Below are 25,843 nucleotides of genomic sequence, written 5' to 3'. Positions count from 1 at the left end.
ACAAAAACAACACAGCCCATCCCTGTGTCTCGTGTCTGTCCAAATAGTGTCTCCTCTTTCAGTCAACATTTTTTGTGTGTCCACGTTTGACTGAACTTCAGTACCACAACCCCCGCTCGTGTGTGTATACTTGCGACGTGAATTCGCTAAAAGACGATAGATTTCATGCATTGATGGTACGCTTTTCAGCCATGCGAGACTTCGACGAGATCCCCCCCCCCCCCCCCCCATATCTGTCTGACACTTGTCTCGCCTAGCTCGGTGAAGAGGTTATAGAATTGTATCATTGAGACGCGGTAGGCTTGTCAAAACTCCAGACAAGCAGATGTAGGTCCGGGTTTGGTGGGGCCCGTGTTGTGTCATAGGTGTACGGGGCGGGCTAATCTGCCGTGTGATGTCAACACAGCTAGCTCTTCATTCACAGGCTTGTCTACAGGTAGCGCAGGTCTTACAGTGAAAACAGCTGGATCATTAAGGGATTTAATTAATTACACACAAGGTAAGAGGATTTGACTGATTAAGCGTTAACGGTATAGAAAACACGAACTTCGATTTGAGAAAGACTCGAAGTAATTTTAAACTATAGACTAGAGCTGTTAAATCTAGGATTACCAAATCTGGTTGACTAGGCTGACTCAACGGTTGTATTGTCTTAACATTAAGATTAATTTAACCTAATGGTGTTATTCTGCTTTAAACAGTTGAGATACATACTATTACATAGACGTCTATATTAATTACTGACATAAGTTTGATCTTTTTAATTGGAGACCCATTTACCTCTCATTAGCCTTTAATTATGCGTGGAAGGTAATCTATCGTTTTAGCGTAATCAATTCGGCCGGTGCTAGTAATGTAGGGATAAGGTAACTAATGAATATGGCTTAAATATGAATATATTTTTGCATATTGTATTAAAATACTAAAGATAATTGAATATTAAACCATAATTTAAGGTTAAATCAATAAAAATATCATGAAATTAACGTTTAACAACGATGTTCCAGATACTAAATTTGCTATCAAAAACAGCGGCCATCTTAAGAATGTATTATTTTGAGTCATTTCCCCTTAATTTCTATTTGTATGAAAATGTATTGCTGTTTGCTAGTGAATGCGATTGTCTTGTTTTTAAATACAGAGTATGCTTTTTTTTTTAATTTCTGTTCTTTAAATAACTTAATTGACTGACAATAAACATCATCAGTTCTAGAATTATTATTATGAGATGCAAAATTAAGGAATTAATGAAGTTCCGATTTTTGTAGAGCTACTAATACTAGATCTAAATTAATCTAATGTTTAATTAACTATTAGTTTATTAGTTTGAGTTAATTGTTATCGTTTGTTTGCTTTTTTATTTCATATTTTCATGTTTTTTTTTTCTTTAATTAGTGATTTAATCATAAATGACGTCACGTTTTTTGACCTCTTCACCTTAACCCCCCCCCCCCCCCCCCCCCCCCCATTTTCGCCGTCACGAAATAGTCGTAATGTCGAAAATTACCTTTTTGCCCTGCCTGTTAAAAAGTCAAGCCATAATTCTAACGAAAAATAATTTTTTCAGCATTTTTATATTAAACGAAATACATAACGTTTCACGCTTCTTTAAGACTTGAGCTTGGCCCCTGTTGACACCCCCACTAGCGCCGCTTATGTCCACATATTAATCACAAGTTTCGCGTGGAGCTTAATCGGCAGACGAAATTTATAGGTGGGACTGGGAGCCTAAATGCATTTACGGAAGCCGTTGTGTCACGGGCATTTTTATAGCCGAACGTCTCAGGGCAGCATGTTGCAGAAATTAAAAGCACGTGAATTTGTATAGTAGAGGGAGAACAGCATGCCACTGTAATAAATTAAACACCAATATAATTCACCGAACTAAAGTCATTTAGATCTATTCGTCAGGCTAAACGTCGCTAAAGTCTCAACAACATAGTGCGTGTTTTGATTTTTTTTTAATTACGCGGTATCTCTTTCTTTAACATTAGCCTAATGACAAATGACGTCACGCGCGCCGCGAACTATTTGATGTTGTGCTTAGTGGGGGATGAATCGGCGGGGTTGAGAAAAAATGACGTATTTCTTTTTTTTTTAACAGACGAATAAGTGATAGATTCTTATTTTCCTACGAACTATAGGTTGATATAGTTTTTTTCTAGAGGGAGATATCACCATACAGTGGGTGTTTTTTTTTTTTTTTTTTTTTTTTTTTTTAATAATGTATGGTGGGGAGGGGTAAACATCGACTACTGAACAAATAAAAAACTAATGAAAGCAGAAGGCAAAGAAAGAAAAATAACATGTGGTATTCAAATGTAACTAATTAAAATTGAACCTATTTTTATAAACACAATAATCTTAATTCAGAAAAGGTGTAGGCCTAAGACTAATGTCTACAGACAAAATAAACAACTAGGCTTAATGGATCACTCATAAATGACGTCATACTTTTCCCGATGAATTCCCTTTCCCCCTATCGTCACTAAAAGCAAGATGATGATTTAATATCATAATGCAGTTGTACTATACCCCAACCCTTAATCACAATTTCTAACGAAAACGAATATATTCTTCATCATTTAAAAAAAAAATATTTCACCCCGTCCCATATTTTGAGTCCAACGTCATTTATGAGGAATATGGACGACCTAGTCCTAATAATTGACAAGATAATCAGTACAAAAGGGTTTAATAAATGTTGGACCTCCCAAAAGTCTTTGAGATCTTGGATGTACATACATGCATAGCCTTAATTTCAATTGAAATTAAAACTAAGACGGCCCTCTGTCCTTCTTTTATTAAACAAGACAGCTATGTATATTAAACTACAAAATCAACACAATATACATACGAATAGACATGTGTATCAAGGGAAACTACTCTAAATTTTATTTGGAAAGATGGCCGCTGTTTTTATCTGCTAATTGTTATCTCAAACACCTTGTTTAAAGTTAGTTTCATGATATTTTAAATTGTTTTGTTCACTGATTGTTATTTTAAATCAATTATCTGTTATATATTGTAAAATTTGACTTAACTATACTTATTTAAACAAATATATTCATCAGTTACCTCTCCCGCACATTACTACTGCAGCCGAATTGATTACGCTAAAACGATAGATTACCTGCGTGGAATTCCCATCGCTAACGACACCGAGAGATAATGAAAAAATAGATCAAGTTGTGATCTAGACTCTAGATTTAGATCTGTCTTACTTTTTATAGCAATGAGCTGGGTATATTAAAGTCAGTAGATCTAGTTAAGTTCGAGAAGGGACGCCGCTATAAGGATTGTATGGCCTGTGATCAGCGTATTCTAATGTTTGTAAGGGTGTAACGCAATACTAAATCAAGTTGCCAATGGTGTAATACAATACACTATAAAATGTGTAAGGGGGTAATACAAGATGCCTTCAAACGACTGTTTCAATATCTCTGAATAAATAACAATGTTAGATTGTTAATGTATTTTATCTTAACAATGTATAAGCCCAAAGGTTGTTTTAAATTTTAAACTCGGCATTTTATAGCTATTTAATTAAATTTGATGTGAATAAATGAGATTAAAAAATATGCTAATTAAGTTGCCTCCTTCGGTTTTTTAAAATGCCGTTTGAAATAGCTACCACCAGTAGAGAGTTGAAATAGCTACCACCAGTAGAGAGTTGAAATAGCTACCACCAGTAGAGAGTTGAAATAGCTACCACCAGTAGAGAGATGAAATAGCTACCACCAGTAGAGATTTGAAATAGCTACCACCAGTAGAGATTTGAAATAGCTACCACCAGTAGAGATTTGAAATAGCTACCACTAGTAGAGAGTTGAAATAGCTACCACCAGTAGAGATTTGAAATAGCTACCACCAGTAGAGAGTTGAAATAGCTACCACCAGTAGAGAGTTGAAATAGCTACCACTAGTAGAGGGTTGAAATAGCTACCACCAGTAGAGAGTTGAAATAGCTACCACCAGTAGAGAGTTGAAATAGCTACCACCAGTAGAGAGTTGAAATAGCTACCACCAGTAGAGAGTTGAAATAGCTACCACCAGTAGAGAGTTGAAATAGCTACCACCAGTAGAGATTTGAAATAGCTACCACCAGTAGAGAGTTGAAATAGCTACCACCAGTAGAGAGTTGAAATAGCTACCACCAGTGGAGAGTTTAAATAGCTACCACCAGTAGAGAGTTGAAATAGCTACCACCAGTAGAGAGTTGAAATAGAGCCGGATTTGATGTGGTGTATTATTAGATTGACAAGCCCAAAAGTGGCTGTGGTATGTAATGTGGTGAAATGGGGATGTTGTCACCTAACGCTAATTCACGTTAAAAAAATAATAGTTTAATTTTGTAATATAACTCCAAGCCTATTTTTAGCAAAAAGATTTTTTAAGGTGGGTTCGGATTACATCGATGGTCACGTGTTTATTATTAAACAGCTCGTTAATTAGGCCTAGTTGCTTTTTCCCATCGCAATTTGCTAATTATGATTATAGCGGGATTATATCGCCGAAAAAAAGTAAAAAAAATATTTTCGTTTACATATAATTTGTTAATAATGTAGATTTAAAAAGTATTTAAAAATACAAATTGAAGATAACAAATGTATGCATTCTATATAGTGCTCTTAATTACAAACATGTAAAAATAGTATAATGGATGTTTTTTTTTTTAAAAACAAACACCGATTGTATTTAAATTAATTTTCAAGCTTACTCAGTTATCGTTAATGATTGGGTTTTTAACACTAACTTGAAATAATCGTTAAATATATGATACCCGTCACAACCAATTGTAACAAAATAAAAACCGACGAGATAAAGGCAGACTTGATATAAAGGCCGTCTTTGGTCCCAAAGGTCACAATACACACTGTTATAGGACAAGACCAATTGATGTATATGCGTACGGCAAAAACCATACAAAATAGTTGATTGAAAACTGAATAAACCATGTGTGCATAAATTTGCGTTACTTAGATTCTGAAATTATTATTGTGTTCAAATTCAAGTGAACAAAACAACTTGGTAGCTGATATGTTACTTATAAAATATGAGATTCAAGAATACTGGCCATGCAGCTACAGTAACTTAAATGCTTTAAAATGTATGCATTATCCGATAATAAAAAAAACCGCCTATATTCACAGCCTCAAAAGATTTTACAATTCTCGACCAGTACAGCGATATTTGAAATAATTTAACTTGTTTTTTCTCGCCCAACATAACTTAACAGCCCTCTAACACAATTAGTTCTTATTTGGCCAAGTTTGGCCAACTCTTAGAAATATTTTGGCAAGGATTTGAAATTTTGAACAGGCAGTCATGCTAATTATATGCAAGTTAAACCCGAGAATGCAGCGTTGACATGAAATATTTGGGTTAGCCAAGAACAAAACAAAGTCCAATTGTTCTACAAAAAGTATTTTGGTAGTGCTAGAGCAGTCTATTAAAACATACAATAGCCCGGTTGTTGGCAAAGTCTTGATGCTGTGGTCTGGTCACGTGTTGGTGATGTTGTCTATGGTCAATATTTAATGGGAGCTTGCCGTCCAAAGATGGACACACATAATCAATGTCCACGTGATAATTACAATCAGTGATTCACATAAGCTGACCATGTCGATGTAGCCCCACCGCCCCCCCCCCCCCCCCACATCGGTGTGGCTATTACTGCCCTAAGCGTCTGCTCTATGTGAACTAATTAGCAGTTAATTAGCCAGTGTTGTCCGCCCGTACAGAATCTGTGAGCAATCCAATACATAACCAGATGAATTTAGTAATCTCTCTGTATTATCTCTTCTTTTAATCTCAACACTTACCTCATTTTTAAATTTCGCAACTTCTTATCTCATTATCTACCTCATTATAATTTTTATTCAACGAACTTAAATCATCCCACCTGAGTATTACTCAGGCCCCCCCCCCCCCCCCTCACATCATCCTCACCTTCCTCTCCCCTCCCGAAATCCTCACTTCATACCGCTTTCTCCCCCTCCCCTCACCAATCTCGCAACCCCCTCCCACCATCCTCACCTCTTACCATATTCACCCCACCCCTCACCTTCCCCTTTCTCCTCAGATTTTAATTAACTTAGTCACGTGATAAATCCTTAAATTAGCTAACCCCACACTGTCTCAAACACTTCAGACTTCTAGATCAAGATACCGGGATGGTGGGGACAAAATCACCGACAAACAAACAAACAAACAAACAAACAAACAAACAAACAAACAAACAAACAAACAAACAAACAAACAAACAAACAAACAAACAAACAAACAAACAAACAAACAAACATATTCTAATGAAATGAAACCAGCCTCACAAAACTATGGCCAAGAAAGTAAGTCTTAAGAAAACTTTACAAATAGAGTCTTAAGAAAACTTTACAAATAGATTCACCATGGTGATTTCTCCGCGAATTTAAATCATCGCCCGGGGGGTTAAAGGATTAAACCTGATAAGCTTGATCATCCCTCACTATCGGTTCAATCATTAATCCTCTAGCTATGTAGTCAATATTGTGGAATTTTTTAAAGGAATAATTGAATAATACATAATGTTAATGGTCGTTTTCTTTTTTGTTAAAAAATTTCGTAAATAAATTTAATAAAAAAAATATTACTAAATTAAAAAAAAAACACGGTGCGAAAAATACAGTATCAACTGTGAAAAAGTATTTTGTATAGACATTTAAAAAAAAATGTTTATCAGTGTTTGTTCACTGTATGAAAATCATAAGCCTAAAATAGAAGCACCAATGTTGCGAGTGTTCCCCCCCCCCCCCCCCCCCCCGCCCCATTGATTTCCCCCCCCCCCCCCCCCACACACACAGACATTATAACCGGTACTTCTAGAACGGAACACGTTTAGTGTAATTGGACTCCAGAATGTATCCACATACCTTAATGTTTCATTGCAGAGCGGACCCCCCCCCCCCCCCCCTCCGGTAGAAGATCTCAAAGCACACAACGACACACTATCACATTTCAAATAGGACGACCCACCCCCTCCACATAACAGTCAAGTAGCAAACCTACACCCCCACCTCACCACCACTAGTTCTCAAACTACGGACATCCCCACCCCACGATCATAGTTCTACAGATGGACACCCCCTACCACCATCACTTGTTCTACATAAATACCCCCACCCCACCACCACTAGTTCTACAGACACCCCACTAGTTTTCACCGACGCCCCCTACCAACAGTAAATGACACCCCCTCCCGGCCAGCACTAAATGACACCCCCCTCCCCCGAAACATCCCCTCTAAGGAGTGTAGACAAACACAACAAGGCTCGACCTCTTACAACATTCCCTCAACATGTCCAGGCATTTAAAACAACTCGAGGTTAATTAATTTTGATCACGCGCTACGTGACGTAATTATCGCTGCACCAGGCAATATGATACGGGCGGAAGACGGGGAGGGGGGGGGGGGGGTGAAGAGAGATCCTGTCTTGTAAATTTTCCTGAGTTGCAGCCGTGAAGACATTAACCACCTGTTCACATTAAAGCATTGTTACACGATACGAGCTTTACTAACGATAACATAACGGAACGCTGACGGCGTTGATTTGAAGAGGTTATAATGTTAGTGTAACATGAACACGCCTGTTGAGAAGTAATTAAAACTGTGTTCACATTACTGTAGTTATAAGGAAAATAATTTACCAACATATTTTTTTAAAACACCTGCGTCTAATTAATAGCTTTCCTTAAAAAATCTCCACGACTTTAAAAAACCGTTTTGTCGTTAAAATTTAAAAACTGGTAACCGGCTACGGGAAACGAAATTAGTTGTATACAGATGTAGAGGAAGTTTGTTTTGACAAAAATTAATGCTTTTTTTTGGGTTCTCATTTAATTTGTATGGGAGTGTTAAACAAACGAGCGTCGGCAACGGTAAAATGTAAGCTTACATTTTGAAGGAAAATATGTTTAATTACACTTACACTAAGTTAGGCTCTGGTTCAAGTCTGTGGAATTGGTTTCTTGGAGTTTGCAGATCTGGTAAAAAATAAACCTACAGAAACGGGGATAGTGCTTCACCAAAGGGGTATGAGTGCTTCACCACAGTGAACAAGGGCCCTTTACTCCTCGATAACATAATAACATTAACAATGCGAACTGTTTCAGTAAAGCCTAGGTTTGAAGAAAAGTCGCGTCAAAAGTCACGGAACTGATTCAAATCCCTAAGATTAAGTAAAACATTAACTAATCCTAACGTTCTAACTGAAATCTCATAAAAGTAGCGATTTCTTAAGTTGTTTAAAAAAATAATGTCTGAAGGCCACCACCCATGACTGAAAAACTCCAAATTTTTAAAATTTATTTTCGTCAAAGACGTGGCGAGTATGTGTAGCGATTACAACGCCCGCATTAAATCCGAGTTGTTCCCCTTTATTCTGCTATTGCCGCTGTAACGTCCGTGTCAGCTAAACTCAGCACCATCCTCGGTAAGTGATAATTTACAGCCAATTTCAGCTGTCACTCTAGTAATGGCTTACCACAGCAGAGAGGGCGATCCTGTTAGCCTATCTCAGCTGTCTGTGTTTAAGTTGTCTAACGCTAATTATATCTGAACTTTACCTACCTTTAAATACAGCCCAAGTTCATCACAACTGTTCTTCTATTGATCAGTCAATTGATCCCCCCCCCCACCACTCCCACACTACATGCACATATGCCCCTTTAACTGCGTGCGAAAAGTTCGACTGTACAGATTGATTTTTTAGTCATAAAACTTAGCTCGAAAAGAATTTTTTTTTAAACTTACCTAGCCTTTTTTTAACACCTGACGATTGATTTAGTTACCTGCCTTGTGTATAAACTTTACGTGCACGGTTTTTAATTCTACCTGTACCTGTATGAATGTATGTCAACAGCACCTGTATGTATATCAGCCCTACGTGTATGGTTATATACCTTACCAGGATATGTATCAATCTCACCTATATGTAGTTCAGCCTCACCTGTATGTATAACACTCCTTCCCAAATGTTTATCAACCTCTATGTGATTATCAACCCGGATACATGTATGTCAACCACACCTTGATGTAAGTCAACAGTACCTGTACATTCATCAACCCTACTTGTCTGTATATCAACAATACCTGTCTGTATATCAACAATACCTGTAAGTGTATGAACTTTCCCCTTGAAGACATCAATAAAGATTTGCATATAAACGCCGAGCCAACAAGTTATAAACGGTTTATAATCTGCTCGGCAGTACAGAGCTATAAATGACAGCAGGGGGGATAGGCAGGTGAAACCGTCGTGACCTGGTAGTGTGTACACTAGTGTGTACCTTATCTACCTGTGTGTGACACACGACACAGATAAAACAATGTTTTCACCGGATCAAAGTCGGGCCAGCGGTCACCTTAGGTTAAAGTTGGTGATGTGTTACTAGATCGCACCGTGTTGGCGCATATTCATCGTCTGCTGGGGGTGGTGATTTAACGGTCAAAGTTTCGGGCATTAAACGCTGAGTAATTAATTTAATTACAGGTGTTGATTTAACTAATGAGTGAAGGTATTGACAGAGACGGTGACTGTATGACTTTAGAACAATGGAGTTTTAGTTTGGCTGTGTTTACTATTCTAAAGGATTGTTCTTCAGGTTGTGGTAGTGATTTAAGAACTTTGTGTTGTGAACTTTACTTTTATAGTTATAACGCAACGTTTGTGTTTACTCAGCTGTTGCAACATGTTTTTGTTCATTTCTCTACTTAGTGTGCATGTGTGGACATACTTTTGTGTTATAGTTTTAATTTTACAATTCTCATTAGCTTATTTTAATATAGAAAACTAACAAAGAATTGAGCTAACTAGCACACTGACAATTGTTTAAGCTTCTAACTGTACAGTTCTTGTCATTTTAAACAGGTTACTGTTGACTTTTCTTGGTCCAATTAACTTTGAAATCAACAAACATAAATTCTGTACTTTTTCTTACACAGATTGAAGGCGCACAAGAGTAGGCAAAAATATCAAGCACGACAAACAGTAGATCAAACTACCACACGATAACTGACCAATGGCCATCCGAATTAAGTGCTGAAGTGAAAACAAAATCGACTGTGGATACATTTTTGGATTACGTCACACAGTTAAAAATAGAAGGTTAAAATTATCTACCGGAAATGATAACAAATTTGTAAACATTGGCACTTGCAAGGTAACTAATAATTAATGATTATAAAAATGTTTTTTTTAGTACTAAGTTCGATAAGGTTTATAAACATGGGGGATAGAATCTTGTGTACAGTAGTATTTAATCCCTTGTAGATAGGGAGAATTAACATTTTTTTTTCTCTCTTACCATGTGATGTTGTGTAAACACATAGCGACAAGTTCCGGCGCCCGGGGACCAACTATCACTTTTACGCCCCACCCCATTTATTTAATCTATGTATAGTTATTTCCGTTAGCAAAAAAATCGCAAGATTGTAAAGGTCTGTTGGGGGGAGGGGACGTTAAGTTTTTATTTTTGTTCTACACAATTGATGAAGAAAACATTTAAAATAAGTCCGTAAAGCCGAGTGTCAAAGTTACTCAACTTGGTCTCTGTATTAAAAAGTAAGGCAGCTCAGAGTGGGCGTTTTATTCCCTCCCCCCTGTTTTTGGCACCCCTTAGGGTCGGCACCGTGCGGCCGCCACACCCGCCCTCCCCTCACTACGCCCGTGTGTGTACAGTATTCGAGTAAAAATAATGGAATAACTACTGGATACTATAAACATTAAAGGGGTGGGGTCAGCATTAGGATTATTCAAGTGACGTGGTCAGCGCTAGGATTATCTAAGTTGCGGATTATCTAAATGACTGGTAGTCCGTGTTTAGATTTCGAGCCACCCCCCCCCCCCCCCCTCCTTTCACATTCACCAAACATTTGCAGAGAGCGACATTTAATATGAACCATTTCGAGCACCCATGAACTGCAACCTACTGTGTCTGATTACTCAAAAGACAATACCCCTCACCCTCCCTCATTAATACCCCCCCGCCCCCAACAGTAACGTGACTGTTGACGTCATCAAGACTATTTTCGGTAGCCCAAACATCAACCAGTAGAAAATAAACCCTGCGGTAGAACATCTCCTTTCTTAGACTTGACGCGCTGTTATTAGTCTGTCTGTTGTAAATGCCCGTCTAGAGCAAATGTCTGTCTCCCAAATGTCTGTCTAAAAGCCCCCATTTCCCGCGATTATTGGTTCAGTAACAACCCCAGCAGGAGTCATCGTTGTTTACCACGAACACGATGAAGACAATTTGTCTGAACGTTGATTGAAGAGTCACGTACAGGTCAACATTACGTACCATCTACATACAAACTATATGTGTGTTTAGGTTGATTGGTCTAGTCCATTATTCTATTCAGAAATTTTAAAACTTTTTTTAAATGAGTAACTTTTGTTTACTGAAGTCCAGAACTTCTGTATGTGACATATTTGATACAGACACTTTATTATGTGCTTACGTTATTTGATACTGTATCACAAAAAATGTACACCACAAAATCGAATCACTATTCTGTTGCTTCACACCTTCTCGTCCACACCCCCCCCCCCCCACCCAAACCCCATCCCCGAATCGAAAGTTCCATTACTCCTGGTACCATCAGGTCCCGTGGACAGGTCACAGTGACCTTGACCTTAAAATAAGTGCTCCAGGATTGACCGAATCCCGTCTGGCCAACGATTCTATCAGCTGATTTATTCAATCACCGAAAGATCGAGTCCGAAGATTTTTTAAACGTCTCTCTGGCTTCACTCTGTTGGCTCGAGCTGTGTTACTGTAGCTTTAAAGTTTTTATAGGGGAAAATATTGTTCTTATTGATGGATTTTTAAAGGTTGATGTTTTTGTGATTTTGTTTGGGGGAGGGGGTTTGGGTGGTGCTAGGATGAATTGTTAGGTTTATATATTCTTCTAATACAATAATGATGACAAGGACATGCAGGGATATCATATCAAGAAACACATATGTTAGGATACAAAGTTATTATTTATTTGTATGCCAAAGTCTTAATGACGCGTGTTCTCGAAACGTTTTCGCAATGATTTGCTATGATTCAAAGTAAATTTTACATCAGGATATTAAACGATCAAATGCACCATAATATATAGTCTATTTAAACAACAAGGGTGGATAACTTCTAAATAGGACATACAATGGAAGAATGAGTAGCTATTTATAGCCTCACTCAGCTGATGTTTTGTTTTGTTTAGTTGACCAGGAGCTATGCTATATTTTATTAAAAGAACATCACGTATTTTGGGGGATTCTCTGAGCTCATCACGTGATGTATTGCTGTGCCTCGGGGCTAAGGTATAGGCTTAGGCATGGGCTTAGGCAAGGGTTTAGGCATGCTATCGTGAGGGGGGAGCTGGGGGTTGTGGAACTGTGGGCTTCCGACCCCGTTTTATTCGATCGAATAATTTAGCGTCCTTGTGTATGTAGTGATTCGATTAAATTGTCAGAGAGTTTTGAACAAATTAAATTATGGCGACCCTCACCTTTTGTAAAGTGCTGAACTAGATGGTGTTGTAGATCAACTTCCGGTCATGGGTCAAGGTCCCTATGTGAGCTATTTTTAACACGTTTTTAAAACGTTTTTCTTAACTCAGCTTCGCGTTTGTTTGTTTGGATGTTTGTTGTTAAAATTGACATCGAAAATTAGCCCACTTCTGATTGCTCTACAGACCTGAAATTTGGCATGCATGCTACTTTCGCCTAACAATTTCAGATGCAATCATAAAAACTAGCAATTAGTGACCGTAATTAGCTTAATTTAATTACGCCCCAAGGACCATAAAATTGAGGACATGATTTCTAAAGATACCGACAAGACTTGAAGCCTATTGACACAGTTACTTCGGCCCCAATCGATGTGAGCGCGCTGGCCGTGATCGTATAGTGGTTAGTACTTCGCGTTGTGGCCGCGACAACCCAGGTTCGAATCCTGGTCGCTCAAGATTTTTAGTCCGTGTATTTATAAACACTTTTTTAAAAACCACGTTTTTCATGTGTAGCAACGGACTAAAAAGGAGAACGGACACGGTAACACATTGTTAACGGTGACACGGTTGGTACGCTGGGCATGCTAAAATACACATAAACACGTTTTTCCTTAACTCAGCTTCGCGTTTATTTGTTTGTTTATGGGAGATTTGATCACGTGATTCCTGAGTAGATCTCCACGCCAGCAACGTAAATTACACCCTTTCTCTGTTTAAAGCGTATCGGTCGCTCAAGATTTTTTTAGTCCGTGTATTTAAAAACACTTAGTCAAGTCATACTTAATCAAGTGATTAGATAAAGTAGAAAATAAACTATTTAAAAAACTTTTTAAAAACCACGTTTTTCATGTGTAGCAACGGACTAAAAAGGAGAAAATAAAATACTTAAAAAAAACTTTTTAAAAAACCACGTTTTTCTTGTGGACTAAAAAGTAGAAAATAACTATTTACATACATTTGATGACAAAAAACGTGGGTCGGGCAGATGGGTCGGGAAATTTGATGGTGAACGTACCCACGTTTTTTGTCATCAAATGTATGTAAATAGTTATTTTCTACTTTTTAGTCCACAAGAAAAACGTGGTTTTTTAAAAAGTTTTTTTTAAGTATTTTATTATTAACTCAGCTTCGCGTGGATGTGTTTGTTGTTAAAATTGACATCGAAAATTAGCCCACTTCTGATTGCTCTATAGATCTGAAATTTGGCATGCAGGTTACTTTCGCCTAACAATTTCAGATGCAATCATAAAAACTAGCAATTAGAGACCGTAATTAGCTTAATTTAATTACGCCCAAAGGACCATAAAATTGAGGACATGATTTCTAAAGATACCGACAAGACTGGAGGCTTATAGACACAGTTACTTCGGCCCCAATCGATGTGAGCGCGCTGGCCGTGATCGTATAGTGGTTAGTACTTCGCGTTGTGGCCGCGACAACCCAGGTTCGAATCCTGGTCGCTCAAGATTTTTTTAGTCCGTGTATTTATATACACTTAGTCAAGTCATACTTAATCAAGTCATTAGATAAAGTAGAAAATAAACTATATAAAAAACTTTTTTAAAAACCACGTTTTTCATGTGTAGCAACGGACTAAAAAGGAGAAAATAAAATACTTAAAAAAAACTTTTTAAAAAACCACGTTTTTCTTGTGGACTAAAAAGTAGAAAATAACTATTTACATACATTTGATGACAAAAAACGTGGGTCGGGCAGATGGGTCGGGAAATTTGATGGTGAACCCACGTTTTTTGTCATCAAATGTATGTAAATAGTTATTTTCTACTTTTTAGTCCACAAGAAAAACGTGGTTTTTTAAAAAGTTTTTTTTAAGTATTTTATTACCTACTGCACTCCAAAGATCCTCTTATTTCCTCTACCTCAAGCTCAGTGTGTCCACACAAGAAACCCTCTACCACTGGCTAGGTTAGCATTACCCTCGTTTCCATTACTTGGTATGGTGGAGAACGAAATATTTAAGTATCCTTTGTGCTAATCAAATGTACCTGACTTCTGTCGTTGCATATTTCCTACCTGCGTTTTGACGTTTTGACGTACTCACCAATCACAGTATCATACTTCCTACATACGGTTTTACATACTCACACTGGCACTAGTCATAAACACGCCCGACAACTCACGATAGCTGTACTCTCGTGGTTAATTCACACCAACATCATTCATACATGTGTGTGAGATGTGTGCGGTGATATGGGGTTAATATGTGGTCTAGGTGTTGTCATTTGGGGTTCACGTGTAGGGGGTTTCATTTGGGGTTAATTAGTAGAGGGCTTGTCTTTAGGGGTTAGCATTTAGTGGGGTTGTCATTTGGTTTACATGTAAGGGATTGTCATTTAGGGTTAATATATAAAGGGGTTGTCAATTTGGGGTTCACATGTACTGTTTTGCCATTGGGGGTTTACATGTACATGGGTTGTCAGTTTAGGGTTAACATGTAGGGGGTTGTCCATTGTTATTGAACTACCAGCTTGTATTGGCTTAGGGTATCCATTCTACTTCGCACAACACGTAATGGAGGAAACGACATCAACGATCACATTTCAAAACTATGTGTTTAATAAATTACTTTTTCCCAAACAGCTACTACAAACACAAAACATAAGAAAAGCGATAAGGGAATGTCAAGGATTAAGTGGGATTATCTGATAAACATGGCTACAATTGTTTAATTTTGGACTCCAAATTTTAAGACCGTCTCGTTTCGATTAGTAGTACCCCAATATTGGCATAGCCGGTTTCGTCGATAATTGTTCTTTAGGGTTAGGGTTTAAATATATGGTTAGGGTTATTGTTAAGACCATGTTAGGTTTTGGGTTGACGTATGCTAGATAGCTGATAAAGCAATGAATTCTTATAAAGGGCATCAACAAACATCAAAATCTCCAATTTGGTTTTAGAAGCGCTACTTTCGGATTCACCAAGAAAACTTCTATCGCAGTAATCCCCCTTTGTTGTCGTTTACAAAGGACGGGAATCGCCGAATCACGTGACTCTGAGCTAAAGCGCGAGACTCGTTGATTCCAGCGATCGTCTGGTCAGCAGGCGACATCTGTCTTCTGCCACCACAGTCGCCATTAATGACCTTGATAAATAATTCACCCAGATTCCCGCCAACACCGCCGCTGCGGCCGTTAAAGTTGACGTCACATTTCCGTCTGGCGCTGCTGTCTGTCACGTGATGGCTAAAAATAAACACTTTCCGTTTGATGTTAACCTAGCAGCCGACATACGTTTGTTACATAATTTTTGTCGCGGCATATGGTCGTGTCCCACTCCAGTTTCTGCACACTTGTTTCTTATCTAGGTAAATAAACAGTTGAAAGTTTATTGGTTGGCTGCATACCCAGTGGTAGATTGTCCCAGGTTTTCTTGTTGCTAGGTTGTAGCGTTGATAGGTTGTCTGGTTGATAGGTTGTATCATCGACGAGTTGTATTGTTGATAGGTTGTATCATCGACAAGTTGTATTGTTGATAGGTTGTATCATTGATAGGTTTTCTTGTTGCTAGGTTGTATCGTTGCCCGGCACTGTTGTTGCTATGTTGTCTAGTTGCCCGGCACTGTTGTTGCTATGTTGTCTAGTTGCCCGGCACTGTTGTTGCTAGTTTTGTTGTTGTTGAAGTCTGTTTGTAGATTGTGTTGCTACTTTTTGGAATCGTTGCCAAGTTCTCACTTTGTTTGGCCTTAGATATGTATGTATGATACAGAATTATCCCAAACTTGTGATTTAAAACAGGATTATCCCAAATGTATATTAATACCGTAGATCTATATCCTTGTGTATTAATTATAACTGATGGAAATAGATGCATCCGGGTTTTTTTCCCCTACAAAAATGGAAAGTCCGTTAATAAAACTACAGTTGCTGTTGGTCTAGTTTTAGCTCTTTGTGTAAAATTGTGCCGTGTAGTCTTAGATTATAATGTAAATTACATGTAGCCTTAATATGTGGATAATTTGTCTTAGACTTATAAATTAAATCGCATATTGAAATCAAGTTACATGACATAAGAAAGTAGAGTTTTTACTTTAAAACAGATGTTATTCATTAAGCCGTCGTGTTTGGGCTATGTGTAAGTCGTAGGTTACGGGCTGGGGCGGCAGGGAGGTTTATTCTAGGGGGAAGTTTTAATTAGGGTAAGTTTTAATTAGGGTTAAGTTTTAATTAGGGTTAAGTTTTAATTAGGGTTAAGTTTTAATTAGGGTTAAGTTTTAATTAGGGTGAAGTTTTAATTAGGATAAAGTTTTAATTAGGGTGAAGTTTTAATTAGAGTGAAGTTTAAACTAGGGGGAAGTTTAAATTAGGGGGAAGTTTTAATTAGGGTGAAGTTTTAATTAGGGTGAAGCTCAGCTATTGAATTAGTTATAGTCACCGGCGACACCAATTAATAAAATAAAAATAAAATAAAAATAAAATATTGCGTGAATCGTTTCCCTATCTCTAACAAAAAGGCGTCGATAATGCGTGTAATTAACATGTAGTGAACTGATAATGATCATTAACAGTATTGGAATTTTTTTTTTCATTGGCGGTAATTTAATTGTGAGTTAAGTCATAGAATGTATTGTATCAGGTTTCTAATTTTCTGTACTACTATTGTCGTATACCACATCTAACACATTGTATGCTTTTGTAAACATGTCGTAAGTGACATAATACACGACAAGCGGAGAAAAAATTTGGTATACCATGTCAGGCGAAAACTGGTTTCAAACATCCAACATTTTTTGTTAAAATCCTGATTTTATGTTGTAGGGTGTTAAAACCATCTTTTTCTATTGCAGTGTCGGCCCAGAGAGCAATGAAGGGGATTTATTTCAGATTTTAAGAATCCATTTGAAAACGGTTCAAAGAAAGAAGAATGAAAATAGTTCTTGCAAAAAATCAATAATCAATGTCGTGTAAGCTAAACTTGATAGTTTGCAGCTTAGCCAAAATCTTTCGTCACACCCCAATGTCAAGGCCGCGCCTCTAGCCCTCTAAAGAAAATGTCCTGCCCATCTTATACAAGACACAGCCTGCTCTGTGGCCGTCTGCCCTCAAAGAGAGTCGCCGGGATCGTCATCTCTCTCATCCTCCTGCTCCAGCTCCCCCCCGCCTCCCGGGCCTTCACCATCCAGAAGAGTGTCTCCATCAAGGAGGGGCTACAGCCGGGGGCCGTCGTCGCTAGGCTAGACACGGAGCCATCTTTAATCCAAAAGGTGGAAGCCAATTTCGGGAGCCGTAACGCGGCTAAGCTGCAGTACAGCATCTTAACATCGGGAAATCCCCAAAGTAATTTTTTCGCCGTGAGCCGTGAGGCGGGGGAGGTGACCATCCAGCGGGTCATTGACCGCGAGAGTGTGTGCAGCTTCAGAGACGAGTGCCAGCTCAGCTTTGAGGTCGCCGTCCACTCGACCCTCAGCGACTTCTTCCAGCTGGTCAAGGTCACGGTCGTTGTCCTGGACGTGAACGACAACCCCCCAGAGTTCACGCAGTCGCTGCTGGAGGTCAGCATCCCCGAGGATGCTGGCGTCGGGTGGTCGTTCCAGCTGCCCACGGCGTTTGACCGGGACCGGGGTCCGGGTAATGGGGTCAGCGAGTACCTGATGCTGACGGGGACCTCCTTGTTTGGGGTCGAGTCTGTGGACTCTGGCTTCAACAAGACCAACGTCTACCTCATGTTGTTGACAGCCCTGGAGAAAGACAGCCCCCCGACCTACGAGGTAAGGTGGTTGGTGGTATCAAATTATCATCAGCAACTATAACATTTAATTTGTTATCAAAACAATGTTAGTTAAGTTAAAATAATAACCAAGACACAGGCCCAATTAGACATAGCGTGGATGAAATACTTTTCGAACTACACATCTACCCCAAATGTTAACACATCCACAACACCATGTTTTTCATGACAGCCTAATGTTATAAACTTAAGAAACTCCTTCAACAAAATCAAGATTGTACCACTAATGTTATAAACTTTAGAAACTTTAGCGTTAGACACTCCTTTAACAAAATCAAGATTGTACCACTAATGTTAGAAACTTTAGAAACTTTAGCGTTAGAATCTCCTTCAGTAAAAGCAAGATTGTACCATTTGTGTTCCTTTCATTAGCTGCTGGTGGGTGCCAAGGATGGGGGCATTCCTTCTCTCACTGGCACTCTGACTGTCAACGTGCAGGTGTCAGACATTAATGACAACACACCTGTGTTTGAGACTGACATGTACACTGTCAAAATACCTGAGGACAAAATACCTGGGCAGCTGGTTCAAAAGGTAATCAAACATTTTGGAGAAATTAAATGTATGCAACTTATTGACTATATTACTGTTTTCTGTGCTTACAAATCGTTGAAGTTGTGCAAGTTGAGACAGGCACCAGAGTTATGTAGACAGAGACAAGCCATGGACTCTAGCCAGGCATCTAGTGTTTAGTGCCAGAAATCAAGTTCTCTGACTGCTGACACCACTTTCTCATTAACCGAAATATGTTACATAATTTTTCTTTCCTCATCATTAGCCAGCAATGCATTCGATGTGTTAGTTATTGTTACCTGTGTTAAATCCCCATTTTAGCTCTGATAATTACCTTTGATAATTATGATAATTAATCTCTACTTATGCTAATTATTCTGTATTACCTTTGAGAACTACGCTGTATTTTCCATGAGTACTCTTTACTACCTAAGAAAATTACTATATATTACCTGTAGTAACTAATCTGTATTACCTGTGAATGAACCCCACCTCTGCCCCCCTCAGGTGAAGGCAACCGATGCCGACTCAGGACCTAACGGCCAGGTGACCTACTACTTCTCCAACTTCCAACCGGCAGACAACCTGGACTATTTCAAGATAGACTCCAGGTCAGGGGAGATAACTCTCATGAAATCTGTCGAGGCGAGGACAGGGGAGGAGATCGAACTGGTCGTACAGGCCAGGGATCAAGGTCACCCACCTCGGGTGACCTCAACTACAGTTCGAGTAAATAACTACGATTTAATTTTTTTATTTTTTATTTTGAAAGTCTGTGGCGGACATAATACAAATAATGGTTCACCATAATGTTTAATAAACACAAATACTTGAAAACAGGAAGATTTTATTTTTTTCGTTTATTATATGCCGGCCTACTTCGACTTGTTATTCTTTTTAAATTACTTTAAAAAATGTCTTTAAGTATTTAATAAGCTGCCTGCTTTAGTTTAATGTTTGGTAAAACAGTTTTTAAAAATTATATTATACAAGTATTACAATATCTGCAATAAGATAATTTAAAATAAAATAAAACCCACATACAAAATTACACCAATATTTTATGAATTATATATCTTTCAAGGTTAAGGAGCAGTTATTTGTATGTCTACATTAAAATAAACGTAGTAGTCTTTAGTGTTGCAATGTTATGACCATTGTTGATGTGTCCTGTTGTCTGTCCCTAGGTTCTAGTGGAGGACACTGTCAACAGCATGCCTGAGGTCATCATCGACCCCCTGGGTGGGATCAGTACCGAGGTGTCTGAGTACGCCGAGCTGGGTAAAGTCATAGCCCACGTCAGCGTCAGGGATCCTGACAGTGGGGACAACGGGAAGACTGACTGCCATTTGAATATCCCAGAATTTGAGCTGGAACCACTGACTCTACTGGGAAAATTTAAGGTAGGTCTGGGACTTTGGTTCCAGAGAGCTAGAACTAAATATTAAAATGGAAATTTAAAAAAAAAGAGCCTCAGTATGCCTAATATTTAAAACGAAATTAAAACTGCAATTTTCATAGACATAATGACTGCATGAACTAGTATATGTAAAATTAAATACCTCTGTACATTAAAAAATTACTGTACAAAGGGAGAGTATCCCTTTTTTATTATAATTTTTATTAATTTCTTGAGTTACTTCCCATTAGTTTAAAAAAAAGCACTCCAAAAATATCCACATAAAAAAAGTTGTCCACCAAATAAAATGTTGTTGCTGTTTGTAGGTCGTGTTGAAGTCGTTGCTTGACCGTGAGGTGGTGGACACCTACAATGTGGAGGTCACGTGTGCAGACAAGGGCATCCCCTCCCTCACTGCCAGAAACTCTTTTACTGTCAAAGTCTTGGATGAAAACGATCAAACCCCAGAGTTCTCCAAAAGGACATACATGGCCACTGTTGTAGAAAACAACCCTATTGGTAGGTCACAAGTTTGATAACTACCAACACTGTGCTAAGTTAAAAAACAATGATATTAGTAGATCACAATTTTTACTGATTAACACATGTGAGGTCTTAATTTATGCAGTAATTAAAGGAATATATCCATAACTTTACAACATGTTTTGTATATTAAAATTTAAAATGTATCCCATAAAATTAATTATCATAATAAAAACTTTTTATTTTTGCCAGGTGCTTCAATTGCCCAGGTGATTGTAACAGATAAGGACATTGGCCCTAATGGTCAAGTGGACTTCCATGTCGTTGGCGTCAATGCCCAGCACTTTGACATAGACAGTACTGGACTGATGACCGCCAAGAAGTCGCTGAACAGGGAGGAAGCTGAGAGGATCATCATCACCATCAGAGCCATAGACAGGGGGGTCCCAGCTCTCACGGCTTCGGCCACGGTGGAGCTGACCCTACAGGATGTCAATGACGAGGTGCCGGAGTTCGCTCAGGCTGTTTTTGTCATGGAAGTCTTGGAGGGTCAGCCTGCTGGACATTACGTTGGCATCGTCTCGGCACATGACAAGGACAGTAAGAAAAATGGAGAAGTTTTCTATCACCTTCCTGCCGGCTCTCATCAGAAAGAAACCAGTTTTATGGTAGAACCTAGTGGTGGGGTGGTAAAAACAAATGTAGTTCTAGACCGAGAGAGGAAGGAGAGGTATGAATTTCTTGTCCTGGCAACTGACAGAGGAGTCCCACCCCTAACAGGGACAGCCACTATTGTTGTCAACATCATTGACATCAATGACAACACTCCATTTTTTGTTTACCCTACCAAAGGAAATGATTCTATATCCATACCCCACACGTATAAACCAAGACATCCAATTGTGACATTTTTAGCTAGAGACAACGATGCTGGGGTCAACGGTCAGATCACATATTCCATGGACGTCAACACAACCAGTGTGTTCTATCTTGACCCCATCACTGGCGTGCTGACACTGACAGCTGCTCTGGCGTCAAAAGATGTTGGCATGCATGTCCTGACACTAATCGCTACAGACCAGGCGCTGATGAAGGAAATGTCCATGCAGCTGCCGTTCTACATCGACGTTTTCTTCGACAACTCCACGGTGCTGGCTACGGCAGGGTCACCTGAACCTGCCATGGGGGTTATTGTTGTGGCTGTTGTTGCTGCGCTTGTGGTGGTGGTTGTCATTGTGCTGCTCATATACATCATCCGCAGGAAGAAAGGCAGAAAGAACACAGGCATGCCAAACTCTGGTAATATTCTACTTCACACTTTTTAATGTGGCTTTGTTTTTTTCTGTGTTCTTTTACTCAGTTCTGTATTTCTTTCTAAATGTTGTTCAGTGATATAATTATTTTTTCGTTTGACTTAGTTTTGTTTTTCTTATTTTAAAGCGAGTATTTCTTTGATTCTCAGATTATTTCTTTAGCTTAGCAGTTCTTTGTCGTTTTTAAATAATTTTCTTGTAAAAATTCCTCTGAACTGTTATGTTTTTGCTTGTATTTAGCACTTTAAAAATTAAAGTCCTACTGAAATTGATGTAAATTTTGAAACCATTATTTTATAAATCCTCAAGTTGTTGTAACCTCCCCCCCCCCCCACCCCCTCCATCCTCAGCCTCCTCATCATCCACCACCAAACTGAGGGGAGGCTACTACGTGGCACCAGGCGTCAGAGAGTCGTCCTCGTCCTTCATCACAAAAAGTGACTACGACCAAGCGTCCTGCAACACGGGCTTGTCCGAGGGGATGAAAACAACAAACCCCTACGTCGTCATGATCCCCCCTCCAGCCCCTGCTGGACCCCCAGAGGTGAGGAGATAGCTCTTAGAGCTCAGTGGTCATATTTGTTTGTTCTTGATCTTATGTCATGTTGATGTTGTGTTGGCTGATACAGAAGTCTGAGTAAAGCACTGAGTCATATTGTAGTTTTTGATCTTATATCATGATGGCTGATACTAAGTACTTAGAGCATTGTGTCATATTGATATTTTGGCTGATTAAAGTAAATGTAAACAAGTTTTGGAAATTTTTTGTAAATTTCCTCAATCAATATTAAATTCCAGGGTTTTAAAAATTTTATAAATTTAGTATTGGAATTGTTAAAATTGGGGGATTGAATTTCAGAATTCACATAAAAAATGAGTCTCACCCCTGCTACAAGTTATTTGTTCAAATATATCACCACCTGATTTAGACAAACATGAAGTCCAGTAAAAAAATTTGTTTGGGTCATATTTCAGGTTGTCCAGATATCTCGCAATGGCAACCAGCACGGGTTCAATGACACTTTAAACCCAGACCTGGACCAGACAGATGACGGACAGTTTTCAACATTCAGGTCACAGGAAAATATTTTATCACCCGGGTTCAAATCCAGTTCTCTAAAGAGACAGGTGAGTCTAGCTGTGAGAAGTGGCTCGACTGGCAGTATGCTAGACAGCACTAGACACTGAGTGGTTTTCTGTTGATGGTTTTGTTTTGATGCTTTTAAACTGCTGTGATAGCTAATGTTTCAAATAAACCTTGTTACAATGATTGATTGAAATATAGTGTTTTAACTTTTACTTGATATTTTTATAAAATTCAATCTTTTTTTTTACTAAAATAAATTGTGTGGTGAAGTTGATATAATGGAGTGTGACGCTGTCCTCTCTCTATTTCCCAGTCTGAAAACACCTATTTTCTATTTTCCAGTCTGACAATTCATCTATTTTTCTATTCCCCAGTCTGACGTCTATTTTATATTCCCCATTCTAACAATTCATCTATTTTCTATTCCCCAATCTGACATCTATTTTCTATTTCCCAGTCTGACATGTATATTCTATTCCCCAGTCTGACAACTCATCTATTTTCTATTCCCCAGTCTGACAACTCATCTATTTTCTATTCCCCAGTCTGACAATTCATCTATTTTTCTATTCCCCAATCTGACATGTATATTCTATTCCCCAGTCTGACAACTCATCTATTTTTCTATTCCTTAATCTGACATCTATTTTCTGTTTCTCAGTCTGACATCTATATTCTATTCCCCAGTCTGACATCTATTTTCTATTTCCCAGTCTGACAATTCATCTATATTATTTTCCCCAGTCTGACAACTCATCTATTGTGAAAAGAAATGATACCTTTGAGGAGCTCTCCTGTGATGAAAGCACAAGTGACAGTGGTAGAGGAGGAAGTGACTTGGAGCTGAACAAAGAGAAAGGTAAATTTACACCGGAAGTAAACTGATTCATTTTGTCGTAACCATTTTTTAGCATGGCCAGTCTATATATTTTAGGTATACAAATACTATTAAACATTGAGGCGTTCATTTCTTAGTGTAACTGTAATATTAGAGAAATTATCAAAATGTTCTAAAATGCTAATTAATAATTTAATTTTTGTTTCAGCCCGAACACAAGCTGCCACCCCTGTGTCAATGAAAAGTGGCATCTCCCACCAGTTGTCTCCCTTACCACGAAAAAGTGAAAAAATGTTCACCACTTTCCGAGGAGAATCGCCGAGCTCTTTTAAATTTGACTCGGACAGCGACACACTGACCCACAGCAAGCGGCCCCGGGCTGAGCCAGCTCTGGCCAGGGAGGATTTCTCAGCAGACGCCAGCAACAGCAGCACACTCTCTAACACACTCTCCAACACACTCTCCAACACACCGGTCAGGAGTGAATCTCTCACCAGGGGTCAGCTGCAGCCGCAGTACACAGCCGCAATCCACAGCCCCAATGTTGGCTCCAGCGGATACAACAGCGGAGGGGAGGGAGGATCATCCAGACAGCCTCGTCGGATACCCCTCCTGTCGTTGATGTCGCCCCCTCTGACATGCCACCAGTATGAGAGTGAGACGGACCAGAGTGATGCGGGCTCCAACTCCAACTCCCTGTCCAGGTCTAACCGCGTGCCCAGGCTCCCATTCAACCTCGGCATTGATTTCTCCCATCACGCGTACGGGAGCTCAAACAGGAACAGCATCGGTCCATTGACCAGCAACAGCATCGGTCCATTGACCAGCAACAGCATCGGTCCATTGACCAGCAACAGCATCGGTCCATTGACCAGTAACTCCACGCACCCACACGGTGGATTACCAGCGGAATACAGGAGTGGGTCGTCTAACCATTACACAAACAACACCCCTAGTGCCAATGGATTACATTACAACAGTACTTTCAACAACAACAACAACTACCCTAACAACCTTTCAAGCTTCGCTGTCCCTGACGCGCATGTCACACGCAGGTATGACCATGCTGTCAGTGAGACTGACGACTCCCGCCCTGACCCCCGGGTCACCCGCAGGTATGACAATGTCATCAGTGAGATTGACGACTCGAGGCCAGTCAGTATGGAGGAAGACTTCCTCTTACCTCCCTACCCAGAAGCCAATGAGGAGGAGGAGGACTTAGCTCTCAAGCCGGGCTACACCGGCTTCACACCAGAGAGGAGCAGAGAGAGAGAGGCCTTATTTAACCGCGCACGATACGAGTCTAGTGCATAATATTTGTACAGCCTGCAGCCATACTGTAGAAATTGTTTCAAAGATTTTATACGACTTATGTTTTAAACTATTCCGTTAAATCGTTGATTGGCAGTCTTAGCTCTTGGTGAACTATGGAGTTGAATGGATTTTTTAAAGAGTTTTTAAACTAGTAGCCATTATTTTAAAGATATACAATATTATTTTAATGGAGTATACAGTTCAGTAAGGGAGATGACAAAACTTTATTCCTATTGTGTATAATAAATAAATTATTGATCAAATTCATTGAACCTAAGGTTTGTTCTATAAGTGACATCTGATGATTTTCATTGATTTTTATCCTCTTCTTCCTCCACTCTCATAAGTTCAGTCACAGCTAGCCAGACAACACCCCCACCCTAGAAAAAATTTATTTTGAAAGATTTTTACATTCTTCCCTCCCTTGAGACAATCACAGTTCTATGTTAACATAACTTTTGAAAAAAAAAAAATTGTAAATGTAAAATATATGCTATTATATTTTTTTTTTACCCTCCCCCATTCCACTGCATAAAACAAAATGCTGTCCCCCCCCTCCCCCACATATTCAACCACCTTGACTTGGGTGGATAGGGATGCCATTTATGGA

General features: G+C 39.0%; 1 protein-coding gene across 1 annotated transcript; it reads left to right on the top strand.

The window, feature by feature from the left end:
* Window positions 1-388: 388 nt before the first annotated feature.
* On the top strand, window positions 389-25,661 carry LOC131938856 (protocadherin-11 X-linked-like). The gene is made up of 12 exons (XM_059297083.1): window positions 389-499; window positions 9,983-10,200; window positions 17,346-18,266; window positions 18,659-18,820; window positions 19,307-19,528; window positions 19,987-20,202; window positions 20,525-20,717; window positions 20,934-21,980; window positions 22,345-22,538; window positions 22,970-23,122; window positions 23,826-23,940; window positions 24,128-25,661. The coding sequence occupies exons 3-12, from the start codon at window positions 17,550-17,552 to the stop codon at window positions 25,231-25,233; spliced, it is 4,125 nt and encodes a 1,374-aa protein (XP_059153066.1). The 5' UTR covers window positions 389-499; window positions 9,983-10,200; window positions 17,346-17,549; the 3' UTR covers window positions 25,234-25,661.
* The last annotated feature ends 182 nt before the right edge of the window (window positions 25,662-25,843 follow it).

The sequence above is a fragment of the Physella acuta genome, unplaced genomic scaffold (assembly GCF_028476545.2).
Source record: "Physella acuta isolate Inbredline_101_S28 unplaced genomic scaffold, ASM2847654v3 ptg000017l, whole genome shotgun sequence".
Taxonomy (NCBI): domain Eukaryota; kingdom Metazoa; phylum Mollusca; class Gastropoda; family Physidae; genus Physella; species Physella acuta.
The sequence above is the reverse complement of the archived record's forward strand: the minus strand, read 5'-3'. Positions and strand labels throughout refer to the sequence as shown.

What these genes read in the sequence shown, in the direction of transcription:
- LOC131938856 (XM_059297083.1), top strand. Translation starts at nt 17,550, where the DNA reads ATGTCCTGCCCATCTTATACAAGACACAGCCTGCTCTGTGGCCGTCTG. An exon ending in CTGGGCAGCTGGTTCAAAAG is followed by an intron (nt 18,821 to 19,306) that starts GTAATCAAACAT and finishes TGCCCCCCTCAG; the next exon opens with GTGAAGGCAACCGATGCCGA. An exon ending in CCCCTGCTGGACCCCCAGAG is followed by an intron (nt 22,539 to 22,969) that starts GTGAGGAGATAG and finishes GTCATATTTCAG; the next exon opens with GTTGTCCAGATATCTCGCAA.